This window comes from Engraulis encrasicolus, chromosome 2, assembly GCF_034702125.1.
Source record: "Engraulis encrasicolus isolate BLACKSEA-1 chromosome 2, IST_EnEncr_1.0, whole genome shotgun sequence".
NCBI classification, from domain to species: Eukaryota; Metazoa; Chordata; class Actinopteri; order Clupeiformes; family Engraulidae; genus Engraulis; species Engraulis encrasicolus.
Window position 1 is genome coordinate 39,906,583 of NC_085858.1, and position 26,445 is coordinate 39,933,027.

The 26,445-nt window shown below is 43.8% G+C and overlaps 2 protein-coding genes across 2 annotated transcripts in view; both read left to right on the forward strand.

Moving 5' to 3' along the window:
* Positions 1 to 1,008: 1,008 nt before the first annotated feature.
* Positions 1,009 to 16,548, forward strand: LOC134464489 (E3 ubiquitin-protein ligase RNF14-like). The gene is made up of 7 exons (XM_063217933.1): positions 1,009 to 1,098; positions 1,547 to 1,741; positions 2,301 to 2,472; positions 3,157 to 3,464; positions 4,068 to 4,374; positions 10,419 to 10,594; positions 14,948 to 16,548. The coding sequence occupies exons 1-7, from the start codon at positions 1,009 to 1,011 to the stop codon at positions 15,026 to 15,028; spliced, it is 1,329 nt and encodes a 442-aa protein (XP_063074003.1). The 3' UTR covers positions 15,029 to 16,548.
* Positions 16,549 to 16,869: 321 nt separating this feature from the next.
* The window catches only part of LOC134464497 (reticulon-4 receptor-like), a 34,446-nt gene continuing 24,870 nt past the window's right edge, over positions 16,870 to 26,445 (forward strand). The window contains exon 1 of the mRNA XM_063217942.1: positions 16,870 to 17,288. Coding sequence (XP_063074012.1) covers positions 17,270 to 17,288 — 19 coding nt within the window. The 5' untranslated portion in view covers positions 16,870 to 17,269. The remainder of the gene's footprint in view (positions 17,289 to 26,445) is intronic.

Consider the following 26,445-nt stretch of genomic DNA (forward strand, 5'->3'; position numbering starts at 1 on the left):
ACAACGTTTCGGTCATCCGGCCTTCTTCAGGTAAAGCCTGTCAGATAAATAGCCTGTTACCAGAATGGGGAGGAGACCAAGTGTAGTCATATATGTCTTCTACACAGATATATGGGTGTAGTAGGCTCATAGAAGGGATAATATGACCTATGTTTGTGTAGGCTGTAAGACAGTGTTCCATTCCATTACGGCGTGCATTATGGGGACTGGGGGTACACAGGATCACCTGCTGTTTGGCGCAGAACTCACCCAGAGAGAGTAGAGAGACATTATACTTAAATAATCTCTGACTCACCTGCGCGCAAGGGGTTGGCAGTTTGGCAGGTCGTGCATGTAGTCCAACATTACAGCGCCGCCCTGTGACTGATGTGTGCTGTTATGACTGCAACAGAATTCACCTTTTCCAGTAGGGTGCCCTCCCATCCATGGGTAAATGTCCATGTTTATCCTAAAATCATACAAAGGCTTCAGTAAGAAAGACTACCACATAGAGTTTAATTTCAAGCGGTGAATGGAGATGTGCCAGCTTGAACTTTTCCAATATTTCTTGTAATATTGGCATGTCTGGCTGTCAGGCAGCAATTTCTGTAACCTAACGGGGAAATATAATGTTTGTGTAGGCTTAGGCTAGATTATGGACCGCCGTGATTGGTTTTAAAGAAAAAAGCAAATTGCTTGGTGTCTTGTCTTGGCATTGAAGTGGCAAGTCCGTATGAGCTTTATTTTCTTCTGACGTAACCTAGGAAGTGGGACAAGTTATGGAGACACTGTCTCACGCCCGCTGAGAGGTGGGTGTCTCTATTACCGTTGCATGTTGTTTGCATCATTTTTCAGTCCACGCGCCTCCAGCTCGCTCACTGATAGCCAACCGGAAGACACGGAGGCTCTAAAGTTATCCGAAAGGGAATCCCCTACTTTCAGCGCAAATTAAGGGGTTGTCATTGTATTTCTTTCGCCTGAGCGTAGCCGCATGCCCTAACGACAGTGCTACGATATTGTAATAGCACGATGGACACCGCACAGGAAGACGAGCTGCTCGCGATGGGGAGTATTTTGGGACCAGAAGAGTTTCGTCAAAGCGAAACCAACTCGGGTGGGGTAATGGAAGTGTGTCCGGAACCTTTACATACATTTAAAGTAATTTTTACAAAAGGTAGGCCTACGCCTCTTGTATGAATGTATGACTGCATTGGGTTTCTATTGTGAACAGTGGTGAAAGTAGACAGGTGCGCACAGGTGCGCAGCACCGGTGTAAAAATTACAGCTGGTGCAGTGCGCAGTAGGCTACCGGTAAGAGCTGTCCAAATGCTGTCCAAAATCCCACATTTGAAAAAAGTAAGGTCTGATGTTCAGTAGAAAACACATACAACCACACTTTGCCATTTGAGACAAGTGTCCTCCTATGAAGAGACACCCGAAATAGTCATGCAGCGTTTATAGATATGTAGGCCTAATGCTCATGTTTATTTTGTTTGCTTTGTTTGTGGGTGGTGGTGGGGGTGTGGCACCTGTAAGAAACGAAAACTACTTTCACCCCTGATTGTGAATAAATGACAACCTTCAAGGTTTGGCGGATAATTTCACTATTTGTCACTCTTCACTTCAAACAGGTGAAAGTCAGAGAGAGTATGACTTTCAATACCTGCCGCCCTTGACAGTGCAGTTCGAGTTGCCAAGAACCTACCCTAGTCAATCCTGTCCTGTGTTTACACTTGGTTGCCAGTGGCTGCGCCATAATCAGGTTTGGAAATCGTGTTTATTACTTCTGTTCCGAGACCAAGCCAAAGGTCACGTCCAGCAAACATTGCCATGACTCATCATGAGCCTACATTAGCCTACTTTTAGGTAGCTTACTCATATGTAGGTCACGTAGGCCTTTTGATTATTCATTTTTAGTAATACTCATACCCTGCTTAGAACTAGTGTTATGCGTCATACTACTTTAAAATTATCAGCACAATTGCTCATAAATGGCTACTCATACACCTGAATATGAAGAGTTCAGATGCAAAACCCCCTAAGTGCCTTTTCAGAAAATAATCTTAATTCATTTTTATTTAATACAAAGCTATCAAAATGTCATATTTTTTTCATTTTATACATGTAATATAACTATTTATATGTATTATCAAGTACATGAATGTAAACCAAACCAACAACGGGGTTCTCTAAAAATATAGAAGTGCAGGTCTTCAGAAATGGAGTTAGGGGGTTTTGCTTCTGAACTCTTCATATACAGTACACTGCCCACCAGAGTACTAGTACCAGAGTACCAGAGTAATTTGCTACTTTTCTCCCAGCTCTCGAAGGTATGTGAACATCTCTATGAGATGTGGCAGGAGAGCGGAGGTGGCGAGGTCCTCTTCTCCTGGTACCAGTTCCTCAAGGAGGACCTCCTGGACTTCCTCTCCATCAGCTCCCCATGGGAGGTCCCCAGCAGGGAGCATCCTGAGCAGGGCGCCTCATCTCCATGTATGTTGTTTTTTCTGCTGTAACTGCACGTGTGTGTGTGTGTGTGTGTGTGTGTGTGTGTGTGTGTGTGTGTGTGTGTGTGTGTGTGTGTGTGTGTGTGTGTGTGTGTGTGTGTGTGTGTGTGTGTCAGATCAGATTTTTTATTAATTAAACTTCACCCTTATTGCAGTGTTTTAACAAAAAACCCACATTGCTCAAGTGTTCATTGTTTCCTTCGATCCACACACATCTGAGCAGAGCCCAGACGGCTTTGCACCATAGCAATTTTTTCTATTTCTGCTCCTCTGTAGATCGGTATGTGTGTGTGTGTGTGTGCGTGTGTGTGTGTGTGTGTGTGTGTGTGTGTGTGTGTGTGTGTGTGTGTGTGTGTGTGTGTGTGTGTGTGTGTGTGTGTTAGTGTTGTGAGTGAATGTGTGAGAGAAAGTATGTAAATTCATGTATGTTTTTACTGCACTGTGTGTGTGTGTGTGTGTGCGTGCGTGCGTGCGTGCGTGCGTGCGTGCGTGCGTGCGTGTGTGTGTGTGTGTGTGTGATGATTTTTGTCTTTTGCCTTATATGTAGAACTATGTTTAGTTTAACTGCACATTGGAGATTGGTCAAACGCAATTTCAACCTTCTGTGCTACATAGATTTTTGAGTATAAAGTACACTTGACGTGACTTGACTTGACTTGATGCCCTCCAGATGCCCTGGACACCAGTAGTGACCCACGTGTCACCGCCTCCTGCTCGACCCACACAGATGATCTCCTGCAGGTGCTCCTGGAGCACAACCAGAAGATGAAATGGAGGGTGTTTGAAGACCAGATTTTCCAGTGCAGCATTTGCTTCTCAGGAAAACCTGGTTCAGAGTGCCACAGATTTGAACCCTGCGAGCATGTGTTCTGCAAAGACTGCACGGCTAATCTGTTCACGATTGGCATTGAAGAGGGGAGAGTTCTGCAGTTCGGATGTCCCAACAGTGACTGTGATTCAGTGCCTTCTCTGTCTGAGGTGAGGTCAGCTGTGTGGGTTTATGTCCTTGTCATACCAAAACACTACACCTCATTTCCGTCCTCCACGGTGAGATTATTGTGAAACCCCAGATGAATTATTTAGCACCCATCATTACCCAAGGGAGCTATGGTACCGGTACATGGCCCAGAAAGGTTAATAACAAATACAGAAATGTTGTTAAACTCGTCAGAATATTCATCTCACACTATTTTCATGTTATGAGAGTGAAAAAACCCTTAGCATCGTACATGGCCCAGAAAGGTTAATAACAAAAACTGAAACCTGATGCATGTTGTTCCGATTCAAAATATTTAGATCGCTGCACAACTGTCTGACTGTCATTTTGAAATGTTCTGTTTTCTGTTATCATATGCTGCTGCCCATAATATACTCAGTATTGTTGAGTGAACACATCAGACTATTCATCTCACACTATTTTCGTGTTATGAGAGTGAAAAAAAAACCCTTAGCATCCCCTTATTACTTCATACTCTATGTAATAGACTGCAGTATAACATAAACAATAAATAAAAGCAATCCATTCATTATGTGGCGATTTCAGATCCTTTCAACTCTTCAAACTGCTGTTGCTGTTTCTAGGTGAAGGCGCTGGTGGGGTCGGAGTTGTTCTGTCGCTACGACCAGCTGCTGCTTCAGAAGTCGCTGGACCGCATGGCTGGTGTGGTGTACTGCCCTCGGCCCAACTGCAGCTGCCCCGTGGCACTGGAGCCGGGGGACAACTGGGCCCTCTGCCCCTCCTGTGCCTTCGCCTTCTGCACCAAGTGCAGAGAGGCCAGCCACGGGGTAGACAGGTGTCCCCAAGATCCCAGAGGACCCATAAGAGATCCCAAGAGGAGAGGTGTTGCTGAGGACACCTCTGACTTCCTACCACTTCCAAAGGATTCAGGTACGGTGGTGTCAAGTCAAGTCAAGTCGGTTTTATTGTCAATTTCTTTACATGCACTGGTCATACAACGAATTGAAATTACAGTACGTTTCTTACTTTTCCATGCAGACATAGACATGGACTTTAGGTGTGGACATAGACAATTAGACATAGACAGTACACATACATTACACCTAGAGTACCTATACAAAACACAGACAGACATAAGCAAAGTCTCTAGAATCCAGGTACGGTAGTGGATGACATGAGCAAGGTCTCTCTCTATACCACAATGGAGATGGCTGTGTGCCAATTCAAGGTGTGTTTCATTTGTCACATCGTGGGTTTCAATTAACAGTATATTTGCCCTCATGTCCAGGGCCCACCGGTGATTCAGTTGTGCCCTGCTTATTACTATGAAGGGCCCCTTTAAGCCAAAAGTGCCCGGGCCATATTTCTCCCCCAGTTCAGCCCTGCTCATGTCTACAATCTGCAGTGATAATGCAGCTCATGTAAAGACATGGAGTGGAGTTTGGAGACATATGGGCACCGTGTTAAGTGATGACTTCAATATAAAACTTAAAGGGACACTGTGCAGGAAATGGTCAAAAAGGGTACTGCAACTATGCTGCTCATTCAAACTGGGCTGCCTATTGCCAAATGTGATGTTTACATGAAAGTTTACTAAGTAATAAACACAAATTTTCTAGTATGGTCCAAGCACAGTCATTTTTGCAGCTAAAAATGGCCATTTTTGGAAATTCAAAATGGCGGACCATGGAGAAGATCCCCCTTTTCATGTATGAAAAGTGCAATTTTTCCAGTCATAATGAATACTTAGAATTTGATGCTGGTGGTAAGTATTCATCAAAAAGGTAACATTAGTGAATTGGCAGCATGAATTCTGAAAATAAACAACTAAAAATCTCACACAGTGTCCCTTTAAAAAATATAATTATACTTATAAAAGTTAACAATAATAACCCTGTAATAAGTGTGAAACCCTTACATAGAGCAAATAGTCATGTATTTTTGGGTCATCAGGGCCTTCAGTAGGAATACCAACCAACATAATATTACTGCTATAATGTATTTGAGTATATTGCATTGCCTGAAATGAAAACACTTCTCATAGATCTTCTGCTGTACTGCATACATGTCATTCTTCTTAAATCGCCATGATTGACAGCATGTCATACAGTAGTCATGAGTCTGACTGACAACATGTCACAGGCGTAGTTTGGGAGGAAATTTTCTGGCCCACCTCTGAAGGCAGCAAAAAAAATGCTAAAATATGCTCACAGCATACAAAACAGAGCAGGCACCAGGTGTCAATCAAACAACCCACCACATCGATTACATTTACACATTTACATCCTACTTGACTATACGTTCAAAACAAGAACAAGCAAGCAGCATTCAAGTGAAAGCCGTCAACTAAGATAGAGCAAAGTATTGAGAGCTGTGTATCGACTGCTGCACTGCACTGCACTGAGTCAGACCAGACGCATGCTTATGTAGAAGGAGGGATGTGGGGTGGAGATGAGTAGAAGGCAAATATAACTTCCAAAGATGTACCAAGAGGACGTAGGTTGGTGCTGCTGTAAAAAGCCTGTCCTTAGTGACCCTCGTTTCCATATAGGTGTATAGCTGCTTCACCACACAGCTATGCGTGCAGACAGCTAAACAGAGGAAAATCATCAGGAGAAATCATATATATATATATATATATATATATATATATATATATATATATATATGGGGGTGGGGGTCTTTTTCAACTTTATTTGATAGGACAGTCTGAGAGGTGGACAAGAAGCGAATTGGGAAAGAGATAGAAAGGGGTCGGCAAAGGACCCGGGCTGGGAATCGAACACGGGTCAGCCACATGGCAGGCGAGTGCCCTACCGGTTGGCCACGGCAGGGCCAGAAATTCTGAAATCATAGGCAAGCACATTACATGACTGCTGACAGGTTTGGTTGGCCCCAGTAGCGTTTCCACTCATTTGGGGGCCCTAGGCAAAATATAAACATGGGGCCCTTTTGAATTACTACTTTTGCTGGTATTTACCATGATGGGGCTGACTGTTGGGGGCACCCTGTAATAGGCTACATTGGTCTGGGTCCTAGGCAACTGCCCAGTCTGCTTATTGGTAAAAACCGACTCTGACTGGCCGTGGGGCAAAGGACTGTATTCAATTCTCACCAGTGTACCGGTAGATTGGAAGTTGTGGGCTCTTGGAGGCCCTCTTGTGGCCGGGCTGCAGTGTTGCCTCTCGTGTAGCCACCACAGCACTGCTGTTAAGCCATCAGCTGATGGGGTCAGCTGAGCTCTCAGGCACTCTGGCTGCTGGACCCTCTGTTCAGCTTAGTGGCACTAGTAGTCTATCCAGTTTACACTACTCTACATGTTTCCTTTGCAGTGATGTGAAGTTTTTTTTTTTAAATAGATGGTATGAACATACGCCTACATTCCTGAATTTCCTTTAAGGAGTGTAGGAGTTAGCCTATAGGTCGTAAGATTCTTAATCGTTCATTATCAAGATTTGAGTCGCCTATTCCAGACTCGTCCTTGTTCATTTGTTAACCCTTACCATCATGTATCCTACTGACCTATAGTAGGCGTTTTCAGTGAAGAATGGAGCTGCTTTGGCCACGGTCCAGACAAAGCTGTCAGCAGCTCTGATGCTAATAACTCCTACAACAGTGGTTCTCAACCTTTTTTGAACAAACACCCCCTTGGCCTCATCACAAGCCTCCCAACGTCCCCTTGACCTCATCATAACCATGCCAACACCCCCTTAGTATTAAATCACTGATTCTTGAGAAAGTGGCTAAAACAGGTTGTAATGTTGACAGAAAAAAACAAAGTGAATTACAAAATTATATGGTATATCCTCGTAGACTAAGGTCTAAGGTCTTTCAGAAATGCACAAGGCCAATCTCCCCATTATGTATTTTTTTCAGAAATCAGGCTTTTCTCCGATCATACCTTGTTTTTTGTCAACACCGTCAGACACAATTAAAAGTTATTAAAATTGTATTGATTTGGTTGCATATGTATCTGGAGTTTTTAAGTGATTATGTGTATTTTTTGGTTCACACATATGCCTTTAAATGTTGAAAATTCACTTTTGTTCTATTTTAATACTGTTTCATGTGTACTAATTTTAAAATACTCTATGTAGCATCATACAGTGTTTACTTTACGCCTAAATAGAACGAACATTTTTTTGTTATTTCACAAATATTCGTGTAGGCTTAAATTGGCTATTACTTTGATATTTCAACAACTCCTAAGGAAAATGTTGTAAGCACATTCCTTTAAAATGTCCAAAACTCCTTCTTACGGTGGTGACTTAAGAACTGACAGTGGTGACAGTAATCTGAGAGTGGTGAAAGTGGCCTAATTAGTACCTGCATTTAGCAAAATAAATAGCCCTCTCAAGTCAATGGCATCTTGCATAAACACTTTATTTTTGTGTGTGCACAGTATGAGCATGTGTTTTTACTTCATTAGTTAGATTATCTAGGAAGTAAGCCACTGGTTGTTGAAAATGTGGTAAAAACAGCTTTAAGTTGTTCAAATCCAAAATATAGAGGTGTATTATCATAGATGTAGGTCTTGGCTGTGCAGTGAATGCATTGGCCAAGCTCCCCATGTTTAAAATTTTTCATAAAATGGGCTCTTTCTTGTTTTGTCAACAGCGGCAGACAGAATTAGAAGTAAAAACACATGTTTACTGTATTAAAGTGAATTACTTTAACAATTCAACATAACTGTAGATACTTATTGTATGCATATTCTTAAAACATGTCAAAAACACGTAAAACATGTGTTTTTTGGTGAACTCCATCAGATGTCACCACCGTCAGGTTTTCTGACAAAAAAACCTCCAAATGGTGGCTAGATATCATTTTGGATCACAATTATTACTAACATGCCTAGTAATGTTTCATTAACCAGCACAATTTAGTAAAATATGAAACAACATGATGAGCAGAACAAAATCTGACGGTGGTGACATCTGACGGTGTGAGACAAAAAAACACTCTTTTTAAATATTATTTATTGTTTGTTCACATTAGCCATTTCATTTTCGCTCTGTTTCTTGGGTGCTTCACACCTTTTCTGAAAAAAATTATATTTATTAACATTAATGTAATACAATACTATTAAAACCCCCGACAGTGTTGACAGTTTATGGTTGGGACAGTACCAGTGTCCAAACAAATTAACAAATTGAGGACAAAATAATAAACTTACAGGAGCTTCAGTGATGGTGAAGTAGGCAGTAGAGCTAAAGGTTTGAAAAGGGGTCCTCAGTAATGAAAATTACCTTGTGCATACCTGATTTTATTGTCTTTTATAAAAAATCTGACGGTGGTGACCAATATGCTGGACACATTTTGAGCAATCAGTAAATAATAGTAAATATTGTTTTACATCCACTATGTGCACATCTGTAGAACCACTTTAATATGGTCTTCCACATCATGGTGATATTGTTCAATTCTGTTAGTGATTTTTGTATTTTAAGTCAATTGAAATGATGATGCCAGTCCTTGGGACAGGCGTTTTTACAGGGTGTGGACAGGTTTATAGCCATGAAAAGTAATAAAATTACACTTAAATATTTCAAACAACTGTGTATTCGTGTGACAGACCCCTTGGCCATTACCTGGGTTCATTTTGTTTGTGAAAATTTAGTTGATTTTCAACAGAATTAATATTTTACTGCAGGGACATGTTTTTGCCAAACTTTCAAGAATCAGTGAACTCTTAAATGGACTAATGCCCCCCAATGGCAACTAAGCACTGCCCCCTCTCAGCTGTAACCTTCTCAACACCCCCTCAGGGCTCCCTAACGGACCCTGGGGGCTGTACCGCCCCCGTTGAGAAACTCTATCCTACAACAAGTAAACATGGCATCACTATACCCCAGCTAAGCCTCCGAACGCAATGATGCTCAAGTCCTTTTTAACAGCCGAGGGAGGGGCTTTGTTATGCACAACAGTTTCCTGGAGTAGGGGGTATAAAGTGTTTTACAGTAGCACTAAGCGTGGTTTATCCAATCATAATTAAGTCTCGGAATGATCCATTTTATGAAGTTCGTAATAAAAAGGGGAGATTGATGTTTTGTGGTGGACTCAGGGCCGCCGACAGGGGGGGGGACAAAGGGGTATTGTGTCCTAGGCCCAGGGAGATAGGGGGTCCAGAATTGGGTGCCCATTACATTGTATGTATTGGGTAGGGGGCCCTTTTAGATGACTTCGTCCCGGGCCCAGAAAAAGTTGTCAGCGGCCCTGGATGGACTACACAGGAAAATGCAGTGTTGAGTCAACACTAAGAGAGTACTCTAGGACCACATACACTCACACTCACAAGTGCTGAATTAACACTATTTTTTTTTACTGTGCACAAATTAGGGCTGTAATGATGTTGGATCGAACCGAGGAATCGTGATACTCAGAGTATCGTGATGTACAGTAAGGAGGCAGTATTGTGATATGCCCTTTCAGAGTTTTGTTGTCCTTCAGTCCAGACAACAACCATATGATACATTTTAATAGTGCTTCCAATCTTCAAATGAGACACATTTCAGAAATCGTTGGGGTGTATCAAACCGTAGGTCAGGAAGCGCGATAGGAATCGAATTGTGAGTCGAGTGTATCGTTACAGCCCTATTACAAATTCCCCTTGGAAGCAGGACATGAGTCCTCATTAGCATGAAATGCTCAGACTGGACCCCTCAACAAGTTACGACCATCATAACTCTGTATCTCAACGACAATAAGGCGATTTTTCACAGGCTTTAATAAGACACTGTTGTTAGTGTACATACATACTGCCTGACCTCACCTCTTTTACACAAAGACTCATTTTCGTATATTTACAGAAGGGATGCAAGACATTGGGAATGACTACAATAGGAGCTCTAAACTGAGAAAGAAACTGAGAAAGAGGGCGATTTTTCACAGGCTTTAATATGACACTGTTGTTAGTGTACATACTGACCGACCTCACCTCTTTTACACAAAGACTCGTTTTCGTGTATTTGCAGAGAGGATCCAGGAGCTTTGGAATGACTACCATAGCGGCAGTAAAATGAGAAAGCAGCTTCTGGAGGAGCGGTACGGGAAGAAGACGCTGCAGACGGGTAGTCTGAATTATGCCCTGAGTGGATCGTGGATCAAGAAGAATACAAAAAAGTGCCCATCGTGCAGCGTGGACATAGAAGTAAGTGGAAATACTGGAAATTGGTGTGGACATAAATAATATACCTGTCACCTTAATCATTTCATGAAATATTTAATATTGATCGATTGGTGTGTTGATTTATTAGATGATTCATAAATTCATCTAATATATCACTGAAATGCAGCGACATTTGTTTGCGCGCCAAAAATGCAATTTCCTTCACTGGCATCATTGGCCGTGCAGTAGTCCTTGTTGACTTCATCGGATCAGCGCTCCTGTTCACATGTTTTCCTGTTGACAGGGAATTTCAATGATTCATCAGGATATGCTGACACTGAGCACTAGTAACTGGGGAGGAGGGGTGGAGGAGGGGTGGAGGTGGAGGAGGGTGCAAAAAAACACACGCCAGCCTCTAAATATACCTATATGGAGCAGCAGCTCATAATATCAAGACGAAGCAGCTCACAGTAGCCTACTACTACTGTACCACCGTGCTGCTACTGCTGCTGAGGAAATACATTTTTTAATATTATTTTTTTAGGGCTTTTTTGCCTTTATTTATGGCAGGACAGTGGAGGAGAGGCAGGAAATGAGTGGGGAGAGAGATGGGGGTTGGGGAAGGATTGGCATATGACCCGAGTTGGACTTGAACCCGGGTCGCCGGTGCAGTAATCCAGTGCCCCAGCGTTAGGCCACGGCAGGGCCAGAGGAAATGCATTTTAACCCATTTTAGCCTAAGCCCTTTTTGGGAAAAGGTGCCCCCTCCCATTAAAACCTTAATATCTCAGTCTCCGAAGCACATAAAAACATGAAATGAGTTGCATTTAAAAAGCTAGAACCTTCATTTTGCACTAGAATGTGTTCATTCAGCTCTAACATACCCCCATTTTTAATAAAACAGTTCAAATCTCAAGAACCGGAATGCAGCGTGGTGTATGTCACTCCAGGACACAATGGGTTAATTGGACTCTTAAACTCAATCGTGTGTGCTTTTAGAGCCATCGGTGTAGGACTATATCAGGACAAAATGGATGACACAGAACTAATGTGTAAGTGGGTCCAGCAGTGTCCAGCTCGTGCAATCAAACAGGGATGAGTTTCCCTAAAACACTAAAGTAGTACTTAAACCTAAGTGGTACTTAAGTATGACATGCCCACTTGACAATACATCACATTAAGTTTACACACACACACACACACACACACACACACACACACACACACACACACACACACACACACACACACACACACACACACACACACACACACACACACACACACACACACAATATGTTTCCCTGCACAAGCTGATAACATGGTTGTACATGGATTTGCATCAGAATAAGCAGACTGTAACTGTAACTGCATTGATCCAGACCTTTACGCCCGGTCACACACATGCTTTCACCAATGCACAACAGTGGATGTGTTTCGCAGAGGTGGGGTCACCACGGATCATACAAGGCCATAGTGAAAGTACAGAGCCGTCAAGAGTTGAACATTTCTCAACTTTTTGACGGTGCTGCATTGACATGACCCCCATGTTGTGACGGAGGTGCTGCATTCAATGCCCACAATTCCATGCGCCAACTGTACATGACCTAATCCAGTGTAAAGTAAAGTGAATGTGAATGCAGCACAACGCTTCTCACAGACGCATGTGTGTGATCCCAGGGTTATCACTAACTTCTAAACGTGTAAACTTTTAGGCACGATTTACCTGCTTTGAGGCACAGTTGTCCTCAGGGTTGCCTTCCTCTTTTGCTGTGATTGTGTCTGATAGATTTTCTGTTGTGCGCCGCATGCAACCGTATTCAGTGGCGTTCTATTATAAGTTACATGCCATGTGTATAGAGTGTGACTCATGCCATGTGTTTATAAAAGTGTTTTGAAGAATCTGAGGTCTCCCTCTGGAGGGCATGTCTGTTTTCACATAAGGTTTGTGCGGTCAACATGGATTTTTCATGACACGAGTGAAATGCATGTATCTCATCTATGCATCGTCAAACCGATTTCATGTGATAGCAGGGTACTATCCCTTTGGTTGCAGAGGTCTTTGTGAGGTCAGAGGCACACAGAAACAGCAGATTAAAAACATGTCAAGTGCTAAGAGCAAGACAGATGTAGACAGTGTTTTTTTTCTCCAAAGCCCACCACCAAGACAAGGTCTGCAATCCTCCTGTCTGTCTGCGTAATGGATTTTTGACCACAACACTTTGAACAGACAGGGAAACCGTGATACCGCTGCAGGGTCTGCTCTGAAATAGTTTTGGGCTGTTTGTGTCTTAATTTTTTATTTTTAATCATTTTTTGTCAATATTTTTCTGGGCTTTTTTTACCTTTATTTGACAGGATAGTGAAGGTTATGACAGGAAATGAGTGGGCAGAGAGAGAAGGGGAAATGTTGGCATAGGACCCGCATAGCACTACCATTTGAGGTACGGTAGGGCCTGATTGTGTCTGATAGGACAGTCAAGAGTATGACAGGAAGATAGTTGGAGAGAGATGGGACAGGGTTTGGACATGGCTTAGGCAGACGCATACCTGGCTTCAATAAGGCATGCTAGCCCATATCTCAAAATTAGGGCTGGGACATTAATGGATTAATTTTGATTAATTAATCACACAAAAATTAACGCAAATAAAAAAATTAACTCATTTTAATCGCATTACAAAATGTAGCTCATTATAGTTCTGGATTACACCAGTGGAGGGCAGTATTACGCCAGATGGTGAACAGCCTGCTGAAATTGAGAAGAATTCTCTCTTCTTTTGAAAAGGAACAATATCTTTAGATTAAGGTTATTTATTGTCAATAGACAAAATCCATGTGATAAAAATACTTTTTGCTGTTCTCAAGTCAGATATTTAAATGCGATTAAAATGCGATTAATTAGATTAATTAATTTCAAAGCCTATAGATTAATTCTATTAACATTTTTAATCGAGTCCCAGCCCTAGTCAAAATATTTTTTTTTGGTCTTTTTTGACGACAGTGTAGTGAAGATGGTGACAGGAAGTGATTAGGGAGAGAGAGACAGGGTAGGACTGGCAAAATAGTGGACAAGCGCCCTACCGTTAGGCCAGGCAGGGTTGCATATGTCCATTTTACATAACTTTCCTTTTACTATATTGTTCAGCCTCATTCCCTGGCCCGATTTTCTGTTTTGTACATGAGTGTCTGTTAAAGTAGTGGGTAACACTTTAGAATAACTACCTATAAACAGCTTTATAAACACTTTATAAACAATGAACTAATTATCAACAAAATGTTACAAATGTTCATAAATGGGCAATAAATAATTTGTTAACACAGCAGACACAGTACAATCTCGTCTGTCCTGGAAGTTTCTCCTCCAAAGACCAGAAGGCATGATGAAACCACATAAAACTCACACAGTATAAGTTGGTTCCCACTCCACTGTGCAGTCGTAATTTGGTTCTTACTCATTTACAAACATTTGTTAATTATTATCAAATGTTAATAAAGTGTTTATAAAGCTTTTTTGGGTAGTTATTCTAAAGTGTTAACAATTAGTGTTTTTATATAGCTCCTCGAGGTTCTGCAGAGCATCATTCTGAAATAAGAGGGGTTCTCTTTTCTCTCCATACTAGGATGACTCTGTATAGTGTCCAGCTAATTATACAATCATCTCTGCCCATAGTGGTACTGTATGACAGTAACGACCATTGAATTGGGCATATAAGGTCCATTTTAAGTTTGCTAAATTTCTCCAATGCTGACTGTTTCCTCCATGCTGCTAAACAACAAAATATCCCTGATCCAAGGTTTGGAAACTTCAAGAATGTATATCAGGGGGGCGCTGTGGCACAGTGCGCTAAGCCCCCCACATTTGGGCTTGCATGCCCAGGGGCACCCAGGTTTGAATCCGGCCTGGGTAATTTCCCAACCCTACAACCAGAGATCTTATAAGTCATTCATTTCACTTTCTGTCGGGTGAACGCCCCTTTAGGAGACATTTGGTTAGGAGACCTTCGGAGTCCTGAGGTTGAGAATAAATGGAGTCCCCTCAGTACTTCTAGATGGCGGTAGCGCACTTCTTGTGCAAACACCTCAAAAATAGATGAAGAAGGAGGGGACAATGCCCCCTTAGGAGACCCAACTTGAGCACACTCTTTTGTATTGTGTGGGCGGGTTTTGAAGCCTCTTGGTTACTCCACTCTCTTTGCTACAACATCTCTCTCCACGCTCACTTCCTGTCGATCTTCACTGTCCTATCTGCAATAAAGGCAAAAATTCCATAAAAATATTTTTTTTTTAAAAGGGGGGAAAAGAATGTAGGCCTCTATCAACATACAGTATATCAGTAACATAGACACTCTGTAATTATGCTCATGCTAAACTCTGTTTTGTTTTTAACTCGACAGAAAAACGAAGGATGCAACAGTATGTACTGCACAGCCTGCCGCACCAGCTTCTGTTGGTGTTGCCTGAAACTCCGGCACTAAAGGCCTCGCACACTTCTCAGGAGCCGACTGTGGCATGTAGTGTGGTGTCACCAGACAAGGAGTTAAGAAGAAAGATTGTGCACACACCGCAGGTTAAGGTGCAGGACAAAGGCTGCTTCAGCTTTTCGAGTGAGTGAGGAGTCTGCACTTGAATGAGTGGGGAGGGAGAGAAAGACGGGGAGGGATGGGCAAATGACCCGGGCTGGAATCAAACCCGGGTTGCCAGTGTAGCAATGCAGGGAACTACCGTTAGAGTCACGGTAGGGCCGAAATACTTTTTGAGAGAATTTGATAAAGATCTCAATGGCCGAAACGTAGTTCTGCCATGGAATAAAACACAAAAATGGACTTCGATGTGTGCAGACTCCTCACTGTAAAAGACCAGGATTCCACAGCGTGTAGGCCTGTGTTATGGCGTCAGTGACCCCATGGTCTTGGCGGAGGTTTGCACTCTGTGAATGCTTCTCGTTTGAAATGTCTTTACATATACTGTAGCATTCCAAAAGCTATGCAGCATCAGCAGGTACCTTACAATTCCTTCACAATATTCATCATTTTAAACATGAAATGTTTTGTTTAGCTTAGTGTTCACAAGGAATTAATTTCAATGTATTTAAATACGTGATTTTTGTGTAATGTTTCACCCCTACGATACAGCAATAACTTTTTGATGATATTTTCACACCCTGGATGGGAGAAGAAGGGTGGGAAAGGCGCTAGGGAGTGGAGTGTGTGTGAATATCACGAGTGTACTTTATGAGGCATGTGAAAGGAGTGTGATGCCTTGCGATTAAGACTGATATTCTGCTCTGGCTTTGCTCTGGGTTGGGTGGCTTTTAGCCATAAATATTATTGTAAGATTTTTTTCCGCTCTCAATATGGAACGTCCAGGGAAAGCTTGTATGGTTTGTGGTATTGCTGGGTTGACCAGTACTAAGACAGACAGTTCTGTCCATAACGTGAAGAACTACCTCACTGAGCTGGTTCTTACTGTGCCAGCTCTTATTTTCCTGGGATGAATGAATTAACTAGTTCTAAGAACTTTTTACTCTCATGTGGAAGACTCACCATGACACATCCAACTGCTTGTTTATGTCCTCTTTTTTGAAAGTCACTGGTGTAATGTAGGCTAATAAACTTGAAGGTAAAGATGAAATTAAAATAACCATGATGAATGAATCAAACCTAATAATAGGTTTACATCAAAGAGTAATAAAATGTAAATATGGTGGCAGTAGAGAGGAACAATGTATTGGGGACTGAATTATCTGCTGTCGTCGCTATTGAGGTAAGATTTACAAGTGTTAACTGTGAATGATTATTATTTATGAATGTTTATATTGCATGTTGTATTGCATTGATTTGGGTAGCCTTGTATATAAACAACTATTGTATTCAGGTCATTTTGCACTCCTCAACCAAGCTACTTAATCAAAAGAAATGGAAGCTACTGCTATGTGTGTACACACAATTGTGACATATTGATGATTTGTGTATGAATGTGTGTGATGTATGCATGAACATGAAATAAATAAGGATACATGTCCTGTGAACTGTGAATATATCTGCATTTTCGTGTTCCTCCTTAATACCTTATTGTAATGTAAACCACCAACATCCCTCTCTTTAGCATAGACTTGTTATCTCTCTCTCTCTCTCTCTCTCTCTCTCTCTCTCTCTCTCTCTCTCTCTCTCTCTCTCTCTCGCTCTCTCACACACACACACACACATTCACGGGCGCGCACACTTCCTCCGGTCTTTCTGGATCCCGTGCATGCAGAGGCGCAGATCTGCCTCGAGTCCCCACCCTCGCGGGCTCGCCGAAAGCAACACAAGATAAGTAGCAGCGAGACCCGTTATAATCACCTGGAAGAGTGCGTCCTTGCTGCAGCGAATCGTGTCTGGAGATTCTGAGCTTATCGCACCTCTGTCACTCGTTATCTCTTCTAGAGATCGTGCCCACTTTCTGTGCCTCGAGAGCGGGTTATATACGATGCCTTAAGAGATTTATCGGATTCCGACGTGAGTGACAGTCTCCCCCTTTGATCATTGCGCTCTCGCTTATCCAGATGGCAAATCGCGGCTTTGGATGGAGAGGTTGCTCTCCGGCTCGTTTTTGCCGAGCGGTGACATCTCGTTAAAGTTTTGAAGATCAGCACATGTCATCTTCGTGAAGACACATGGAGCCCTGAAACGCATACAGACAAGAAGTGTCTGCCTTCAGATTCATCAGCACTGAAAATGACGCCCATGTGTGAAGGTAGGTCACGGCATTAATTAGATAAGAATTGATAACACCATCTCCACATCATCAAACCAGGAAAAAAACATTCCCGCTTCCTTAACTAGACGGGGATGCTTTTGTTTACAATTGTTCGGAATGCAATTTAGTCCAACGGCTAGAGTGTTTTGAGCATATGGGCTAAAATGTAAATTCTCCACGAGACTGTCGAATGTACGTGTGGGAAAACAGACGTTGCGATTGTGTTTCGTGTGCGTGCGTGCGTGCGCGTGTGTGTGTGTGTGTGTGTGTCAGCGCGCGCGCTCGTGTGTGTGTGTTTTGCACATTTGTTGGGAAGGTGCCTGGCTCTAGGTGGAAAGTAGTTGTTTTATAACACGGGCGGGAAATGGGGTAGGCTAAATCCTTGGGCTTTCGCGCTGTTAACTTGGTTGAAGTGGTTGACTTTAGATCACGTTGACATCAGACCTGAGGAGAGCATCCCATGTGAAACCTCTGAGCGCGTGATATTGCGGTGAGGGTGGGGAAAACCACGGACGGGGCCCCAGAGGAACCGAGTTTCAGCTTTTGGAAAACGTCAGATTGCAATGTCTTCAATCAATCATGACTTCAACCAATCAACCACACCTGAAATCATACACAGCTGCCCGGGAGGGAGAGATTCTGGTGTGTGTGTGTGTGTGTGTGTGTGTGTGTGTGTGTGTGTGTGTGTGTGTGTGTGTGTGTGTGTGTGTGTCCAACCATGTGTGTGCGTGCGTGTGTGTGTGTGCGTGCGCGGGTGTGTGTGTGTGTTTTCCTGTCTGACTCACGACTCATCAGAGGAATGAAGGCTGTGTCAGGAAGACTGTGTGTCATCTGGGTCAAGACCTGGAGACCATTACCGAGCGGGCCACGTTTGAACCGGTGACTTTTAGTTATTATTAAATATCTATGATTCACTGCTCCTACACCAGCACAGAGCGTTCCTACCTACGGTGCAGCTGGCCGGCTTTCCCTGTTGTGTAGGCTCCACCAGCCCTCCCTTTACACTTTCTAGCGTCTTCTTCTTCTGGCCCTAGCTCGTTTCAGCCAGTGCATATACAAACGAAATGCGATGTGCATTTATTTTTAAACAGCTCTCAATTGTGCTGAAAATACACACCACACGCATAACCCTTTGTGCAGTCAGCAAGCAAGCCAAGGCAATGCCATCTTTCAGCTTGCCTGAAAACAATATGGTCTTTTGGCCAGTAGCAGATGGAGTGGGGTATCAGATGCCAAGCGGAGTGCACCTTAAAAAGCTTCTCATATCTGGAATCTGAAGTGATGAGAGGAGATAAGAGCGGACTGTCCACCCACACAGGAGCAGCAGCAGCAGCAGCAGCAGTAGAAGCCCACTCCTGGAGGAGCATACATACATCAGTGCACTCTCACACTCTCACACACTACACACACACACACACTCACTCTCTCTCTCTCTCTCCCTCTCTCTCTCTCTCTCTCTCTCTCTCTCTCTCTCACAAACACACACACACACACACAGCAGCAACGCTACATACAGAAACACACACACACACACACACACACACACACACACACACACACACACACACACACACACACACACACACACACACACACACACACACACACTCACGCACACACGCACACACAGAGACACACACTTCACACAAACACACAGCTCACACGAGTGAGTTCCTCGAAGCGGAAAAGAGATCTCCGTCCGCTCCGCTCCGCACGTACAGATTGCATCATTTAAACATGCACTTTCTCACTGCCGTAATTGTTCTGAGGCGTGAGGATGATGGAGAGAACAGGAAGAAGAAGAAGAAGGGAAAAAAACAACAGATGGATGCTGCTGAACGCTTACAGGCTGTCACGCATAAGTGCCTACAGTGTACACATACACATGTAGGTGTGTGTGTGTGTGTGTGAATAGCTACTGAAGCAGGTGGAGCACCCCAGTGACAGTAAATATAATGGGTTGCAGACAGACAGACAAAACATATCGTAGTGTTTTTTAACCTTTACAGAGCACAACAATGACCTCTTCGGATATGCTTGAGATGCATATTTGAGGGCATCACGTGTTATTCCAATCCGTGTTGGTGGGTCTGTTAGTAACAGTAACCACCAGATTCAAATTGAAATCACACTGACTTGCATGCCGTTTACACACAGACAGACGCGCATACATACAGAGGCTGGGTGTTATTAATGTACTCATGCATTATTTAGTGGCAGTTTTGCTGGGCACCCTCTCTGTTAATGATCGCTCTCTTGGAAATTGCCAAGCTAAAAAGACAAGTGCTCCGCCGAGCTTACTGGAATGCTGGTGGGGAGAGCGGAGAAGACACAACACCCAGCGGTGCGTGCCAGAACAGTTGTGCTGCCTGCCTGCCTGCCTGCCTGCCTGCCTGCCTGGCACATGCTCTGCATTTTGCCCCTGGCTTTGGTCTGAAATCTGGCTTTTATCTGCAGCTGATTTACCACCAAAAGTGGGCTTTTACATTGTCTTTGATCTTACACATCCCAGATCTGGTGCTAATTTCCTCTCATTCAGCCCTAAAATCAGTTTTGATCTGGTCCGGTCCCAATGCTGTGTGTGTTATGTAATACTTAAGTTGCAACTACGCTATAGCCTTAGTACTGAACTGGCCAATTACTTCATGCAATCTGTCCCTGATTCCTTCCCTGCACTTGCCCTTGGGCCTCATGTACTTGGATTTCCAACTGAATCTTTTTGTGCATGTGAAAATCTGGAAGAAGAAAAAATAGATATGCACCAAAACATTCGGATGTATCAATAAATGCATAAACAGGTTTTCATGTACATTCCTGTGGTACATCTGATAAAACTTGAAATTCAGCGCATATCTACTTTTTCTTTTAAAGACAGTTCTAGTACATCCAAACCTTTGCGTGAGAAGTTATGTATATAGTTTATATAGGCCTATATTAATATATAGGCCTATGCAAACTTTGTACATAAAGTCCCTGCAAGTCATGTACTGGCATTGTCAATGTCCTTGTCAATGTATCTAATACTTACAATCCCGTTATACCCCATATCTGACCTCTGATTTCCTATCATTTGTCCGTGATAGATACAGCCCCAGACTTACCCTGATCTCTCGCTCGTTGCGAGCCTTGTGCTGTACTGGCATTGCCCTGCCCTGCGTGGTCTGGTCTGGTCTCAATTTCCTATAACTTGGCTCCTGATTCGCCCCAGATACAGCAGCACACTGGATGTGTATCAGGTCAGGAGGGCTGATACATTTCAGATGTTATCATCTGCTGTTGTGACGGTACAGGCAGGCAGGCCAGGCAGGCAGGCTGAGACCATGGCCGTAACTATCACTGAGGACACAGAGGTCATGTCCTCTGTATTTTTTTTCAGTGATGTAAAATGTATCTATGATGAATATCGATATATGATCAACAATGATCAATTCGGTCTGTATACGCCACCCCCATTTATCCTCAAGGCAACGATTCATGAAAACGAATGTAAGAGTTTGACCTAAGTGTTTGAAGCATTCTAAATGTCCAGTATATGCAGTACAGCACGCAGTATTTGACCACCTCTGCATTTGAAGATGTCTGGTTACAGCCCGGCCCTGGCTGACACTGACTCAGCTAACACCTATAGCCAGCCAGACAAGAGACTACGTATAACAACAGGACAGGCCGAGGGAGAACAGAGCAGGGAAGGCAGGCAGCAGGGCATGATGATTCGGGCTTGGGCTCATAAAGACAGAGCGAAGGTTCCTGTGTGTGTGTGTGTGTGTGTGCGTGTGTGCGTGTGTGTGTGTGTGTGTGTGTGTGTGTGTGTGTGTGTGTGTGTGTGTGTGTGTGTGTGTGTGTGTGTGTGTGTGTGTGTGTGCCGCTGCCAAAGGATTACAGAAGAGAAAGAGCAAAGCCTGCATATTTAACAGTAATCCTAGCCAAAATGCACGTTACTGAAAATACATCAAACAATCCATACGCTCAAAGAGGACACGTTAAGGAGATGGGTGGGTGGATAGGGCTGGGGGAAGAGGAGAGGAAGAGAGCAGAAAAGAGAAGAGGGTAATGCTTCCCCTTTAGTTTTTCCAAGGTTTGAGTGGATGGGATGGGATGGGAGGGAGGATATTTCTTGGGCGCGGGCCGGTGCAGTACAGTGCTGTTATGATGGAAGAGAGTGCTCCGTGGGGAATAATGTGGCTGTGATGTGAGCAAGGCGCCACCAGTGCTGCTCAGCTACTGTGAGGGCTGGACTGGGGGAGAAATAAGGCTTAGTAGGGGCCCCTCATAATTAGTGGCGCAGAACTGACTCAACGGTGGGCCCAGCACCCTCGTGGGCACCTATTTTCAGATATATATATATATATATATATTTAATTACATGTCTGAAAATAGGGGCCCACGAGGGTGCGGGGCCCTCCGGGAAATGCCCGCTATGCCAGATGGCCAGTCCAGCCCTGCTGCTCAGCTGCTGTCACAGGCTCAGTGCACTGTGCTGTACACCAGGTCCACACCACAGCCCTCAGGACAGCCCCATTTGTCACACTCAGCTGTGGTCCAGTTACGAGGGACTGGGGACTGCATGGGGAGAGTTGAGCTGGGCTGGGCTCCAGGACTGGACTGGGGGAGACATAGGACCTGGGCACTTTTGGCTAACAGGGGCCCCTCATAATTAGTGACGCAGAACAGAATTTATATATATATATAAATTACATTTCTGAAAATAGGGGCCCACCAGGAAATGCCCGCTGTGCCAGATGGTGAAATGCCAGTACTGCCCTGCTGGTGCTGGGCTCAGAGGAGGTTTGATTTAGTCAGACTGTGGAAGAAGCCTTGACGGACGCTGGAACCATTAGCCAAGACAGGGGAAGTAGAACTGATGCAGGTCTTGAATGTTTTGTAAGAAAGCTAGTGGCGGGGGCGCTGTGGCGCAGCGCGCTAAGCCTCCCACATTTGGGCTTGCTTGCCCACGGGGAACCCGGTTTGAGTCCGGCCGGGGTCATTTCCCGACCCTGCCCCATCTCTCTCTCCCAATGGTTTCCTGTCTCCTCTCATACTATCCTGTAATAATAAATACTGTAATAATACAAATACTGAAAAAAAAGAAAGAAAGCTAGTGGCTCTTATGCCTTTATTGAGATAGGATAGTAAGAGACAGTGGCTATGTTTACATGACGTATTTAATTCAGAATTAATAATTTTGAATCAAATAGTTCCATCGAGTTTACTTTTATCTTTCCTTTTATTCCAAATTGTGAAGTGTTTACGTGACGTTTTCAAAGTGGAATTAAGCTTTATTCAGAATGAAAGTGAGTTAATTCTGAATTAAATGTCTCATGTAAGCGTAGCCATTGACAAGAAATTAGTGGGAGGGAGGGATGAGGAAGGACCAGGAAATGAGACCAGGCTGATGAGACAAGGTACTTAAACCCGATACTCTGGATTTATATGGGGTCTTAGGCAAGGGCTAGAGTGCATTAAGGTTTTGGCCATGTGGCTGTGACGCAGAGATGCAAACAAACCCGTTTTTGCTGTAACAATGACAACGCGAACAACTGCGTTCCTAGATCTTCCCACTCTGGAACCCATTCTCCAAAGTTATCGTTTTAGGCTAGCCGGGATGACGGCATCATATAGCCCGGACAGGCGAACGATAAGTTTTCATTTACTGAGAAAAACATTGCCGTGTAGTCAAGCCCTAAGTCAAAGACTTAGCTGCCGCACCAATTCCAGTGTAGCTTCCACTAAGGGTGTAAATAATAATCGATATATATCGATGAATCGGCTGACGATCAAATCGAATTGTATCGTATCGTGGGCCATTCTTAAGAATCAAATCGAATCGAATCGCTGCCTTAAAGGGACACTGTGCAGGAAATGGTCAAAAAAGGTACTGCAACTAAGCTGCTCATTGAAACTGGGCTGCCTATTGCCAAATTTGATCTTTACATGAAGGTTTACTGAGTATGGTCCAAGTGCAGTCATTTTTGCAGCTAAAAATGGCTATTTTTGGAAATTCAAAATGGCGGACCATGGAGAAGATCCCCCTTTTCATGTATGAAAAGTCATATGAATACTTAGAATTTGATGCTGGTGGTATTCATGAAAAAGTTAACATTAGTGAATGGGCAGCATGAATTCTGGAAATAAACAACTACAAATCTCACACAGTGTCCCTTTAACAAATCGATTGAATCGTATCGTCATGGAAGCTGTGATTTACAATCAATGGAACTGGCTTCACCAGACACAGAGGTGCAATGAGCATTCTGGAGAAAAAAATAGACCATTCTTTTCAATGTATGACTGATGCAACTTGACTTACCATAACATAATGCATCTAGTGTACCTCCAGGCTTATCCCACTGAGCCAAAGGAAGGCCAGGGAACGAGAGTAGAGGAGAGAAGAGGGGAGGAGAGGAGAGGAGAGGAGAGAAGAGGGGAGGAGAGGAGAGGACAGGAGAGCACAGAGGAGAGGAGATGGGAGGAGTGGGGAGGGGATGGGAGGAGTGGGGAGGGGAGGAGAGGAGAGAAAAGGAGAGCAGAGAGGAGAGGAGAGGAGAACACATAGGAGAGGGGAGGGGAGGAGAGGAGAGTTGAAGGAAGGGAGAGGAGAGCACAGAGGAGAGGGGAGGGTAGGAGAGGAGAGAAAGGGGGAGGAGAGCACAGAGGAGAGGAGAGGAGAGGAAAGTAGAGTAGAGTTGAAGGAAGGGGAGGTAGAGCTGATACAGGGGGAGAAGGGGTGGGGTAGCTGATCCAGCTCCAGGTTGATCATCTCTCTGGTGCTGCAGCAGCTGACTTCAGTCAGGACGCTGATGATGATGATGATGAGCTGGCAGGAGTCCCACGGTGGTGGTGCCCTTTTTAATGGTGCGTTTGCGGTAGATTCCTGGCACGGTAGAGCGTGTGTATGTACAACTATAGAGGAATGATTGTATTACATCCAGCTACATACAGTATCTTGCATCTGTGCTGTGTGTACGTGCCTATACAACACACTTATTGAAATCCGGAAATGAAGTAATTAATTAAATGCTTGCCAAAAAAATGGCTGTAGATTCTGCTGTGGGAAGATCAGTGATGTTCTTTCAGTACAGCCTCACAGCTTGCCAAGAAACATTGGCTGCATTCAGCTAGGGGATATTTCACCAAATGTTTTTTTTCCTCTAAGTTACGTATATGTGTGAATGGACAACCTGGCAGGCGGCGTAGCCCACAATCAGCCCTGGAGCTTGTGTAATTCGTTCTTGTGTAATACTGTCTACTGGGAACTCTATAGTGTCAGGTCGGGTGGTGTTGAGAACATAACGAATGCTCAGTGGGCTCATGGAGACAATGACAGTGTGACCCTGCTTCCGCTTTGCTGAATGGAGCAGCAAGGTGCCACGTCTTATCAGAGCCAGTGATATTTCTCACTTACCCGACGCTGACAAAAAGTGCCACACAGACAAGGAAGGGTGATTTGGCATAGCTCAGAGTCTTTCTCCACCTGACTGACTGCCCCTGGCAGGGTGGAGTCTGCCGTGGGACGACTTGGGGCTCGTTTCTAATTCAGCTGCTGTGTGTGTGGTGTTTTTTTTTTTTGGCTCAGGCATTCCCAAGGTGCCACACACAGTAGCTGCACCGGCAGCCTCAGCCTCAGCTGTGGTTTTAAGGCAGAAAAATTACCAAGTGGAGTTTGTTTTTCTGCTCTGCAGTTCTGCAGACTGTTATTGTGTGTGTGTGTGTGCGTGTGTGTGTGTGTGTGTGTGTGTGTGTGTGTGTGTGTGTGTGTGTGTGTGTGTGTGTGTGTGTGTGTGTGTGTGTGTGTGCGTGTGTGTGTGTGTGCGCATGCGTGCGTGTGTGTGTTTGTGCGTGTGCGTGTGTGTGCGCGTGTTTGTGTGTGTGCGCATGCGTGCGTGTGTTTGTGAGTGTGCGTGTGTGCGTGTGTGTGTGTGGCTGTGTGTGTGTGTGTAGTCTCGCTGTGTGGCTGCCCCTAGGCCTGTTGGATACTGCTGTTGACTCATAGCGCTGTGCCTCAGAAGTCATCTATTTTGGAGAGAGGAGCGAGAAAAACTATACCCAAGATGTGCATGAGCAATGGCCAGTGTCAGGTAAACAAGCGGTGGTCACCTTTCCTCAATCATGTCTCCTTCACCTTCTTCACAGAAGACAGACACACACACACACACAAAGACAGACAAAAAGACAGGCACACTGAGACAAAGACAGATAAAAAGAATTGCGACTGTAAGACTCGATGACTCAGTTTAAAAAACTGAACCGCATAGGCAGTCAAATTGTTGTGTTAAAAAAATGCTAGCGCCAGTGTTCAGTGAGACATTCCCAAATGCAAATTCATCCAAAATCTAGGTACTATCTGTCAGGTGTGACGAAACTGAAGTTCACTGGCAAAGCTTGACATCTCAATCTGGTGTGCATTTCTCAAAAGAGAAGTTGTTAGCCTGTTAGCAACTTTGGTAGTTGCCAATGGGAAAATGCATTGAAAACAACAAAGTAGCTAATGTAGTAAGCAACTTAGGTTTCGAGAAATGCACCCCTGGTGTGTTAGGCAGTCTACTCCAAGATTGTTTTTTTTTTTTTTACCTGCTGGGAAATTAATTAACAACGGGGAGAATCCCCATCTAGCGACATGCTAACTTGTCAGACATACTTCAAAAGAAGTGAGCAATTCAAAACGGAGAGACAACATCAGTATGCATGATGCAACCGCTGCACGATTTGTAACAAATAAGTTTGTGTTTTCCTCAAAGCGCGCTTGAGAAATTGCTCAAGGCCTCAGGAACACATCAGCCGGAGATGTCTACAGTCCTTTCAATGTCTTCAACAGTGAACAATGAGATCAGATTGATGAACCCTGTGTTGCTGTTTGCTGTTCTGCTTTATTTTTCAACATTTCACCTCTCCTCTACCCATTTTTTTTACATTCACCAGAACCCCAGCCGACTTCACACCAGCCAACTGACAATTTCTCTCTCCAAAATGTGTTTCTGCATCTGCAAAGGAGTTTTGGAAGGTTATTTTTTGGTTGGCAGTGCTTTTGCAATGTTAGTCTGAAGAGCTGAGAACCCTGTTTCTGTCATTTGTGAAGGAGAGTAGCCAATGGGATGTTGCTCTAATGTTTTTGCCATCCTATTTGAGCCAATGTCCTGTCCTCATATACACTCATTTT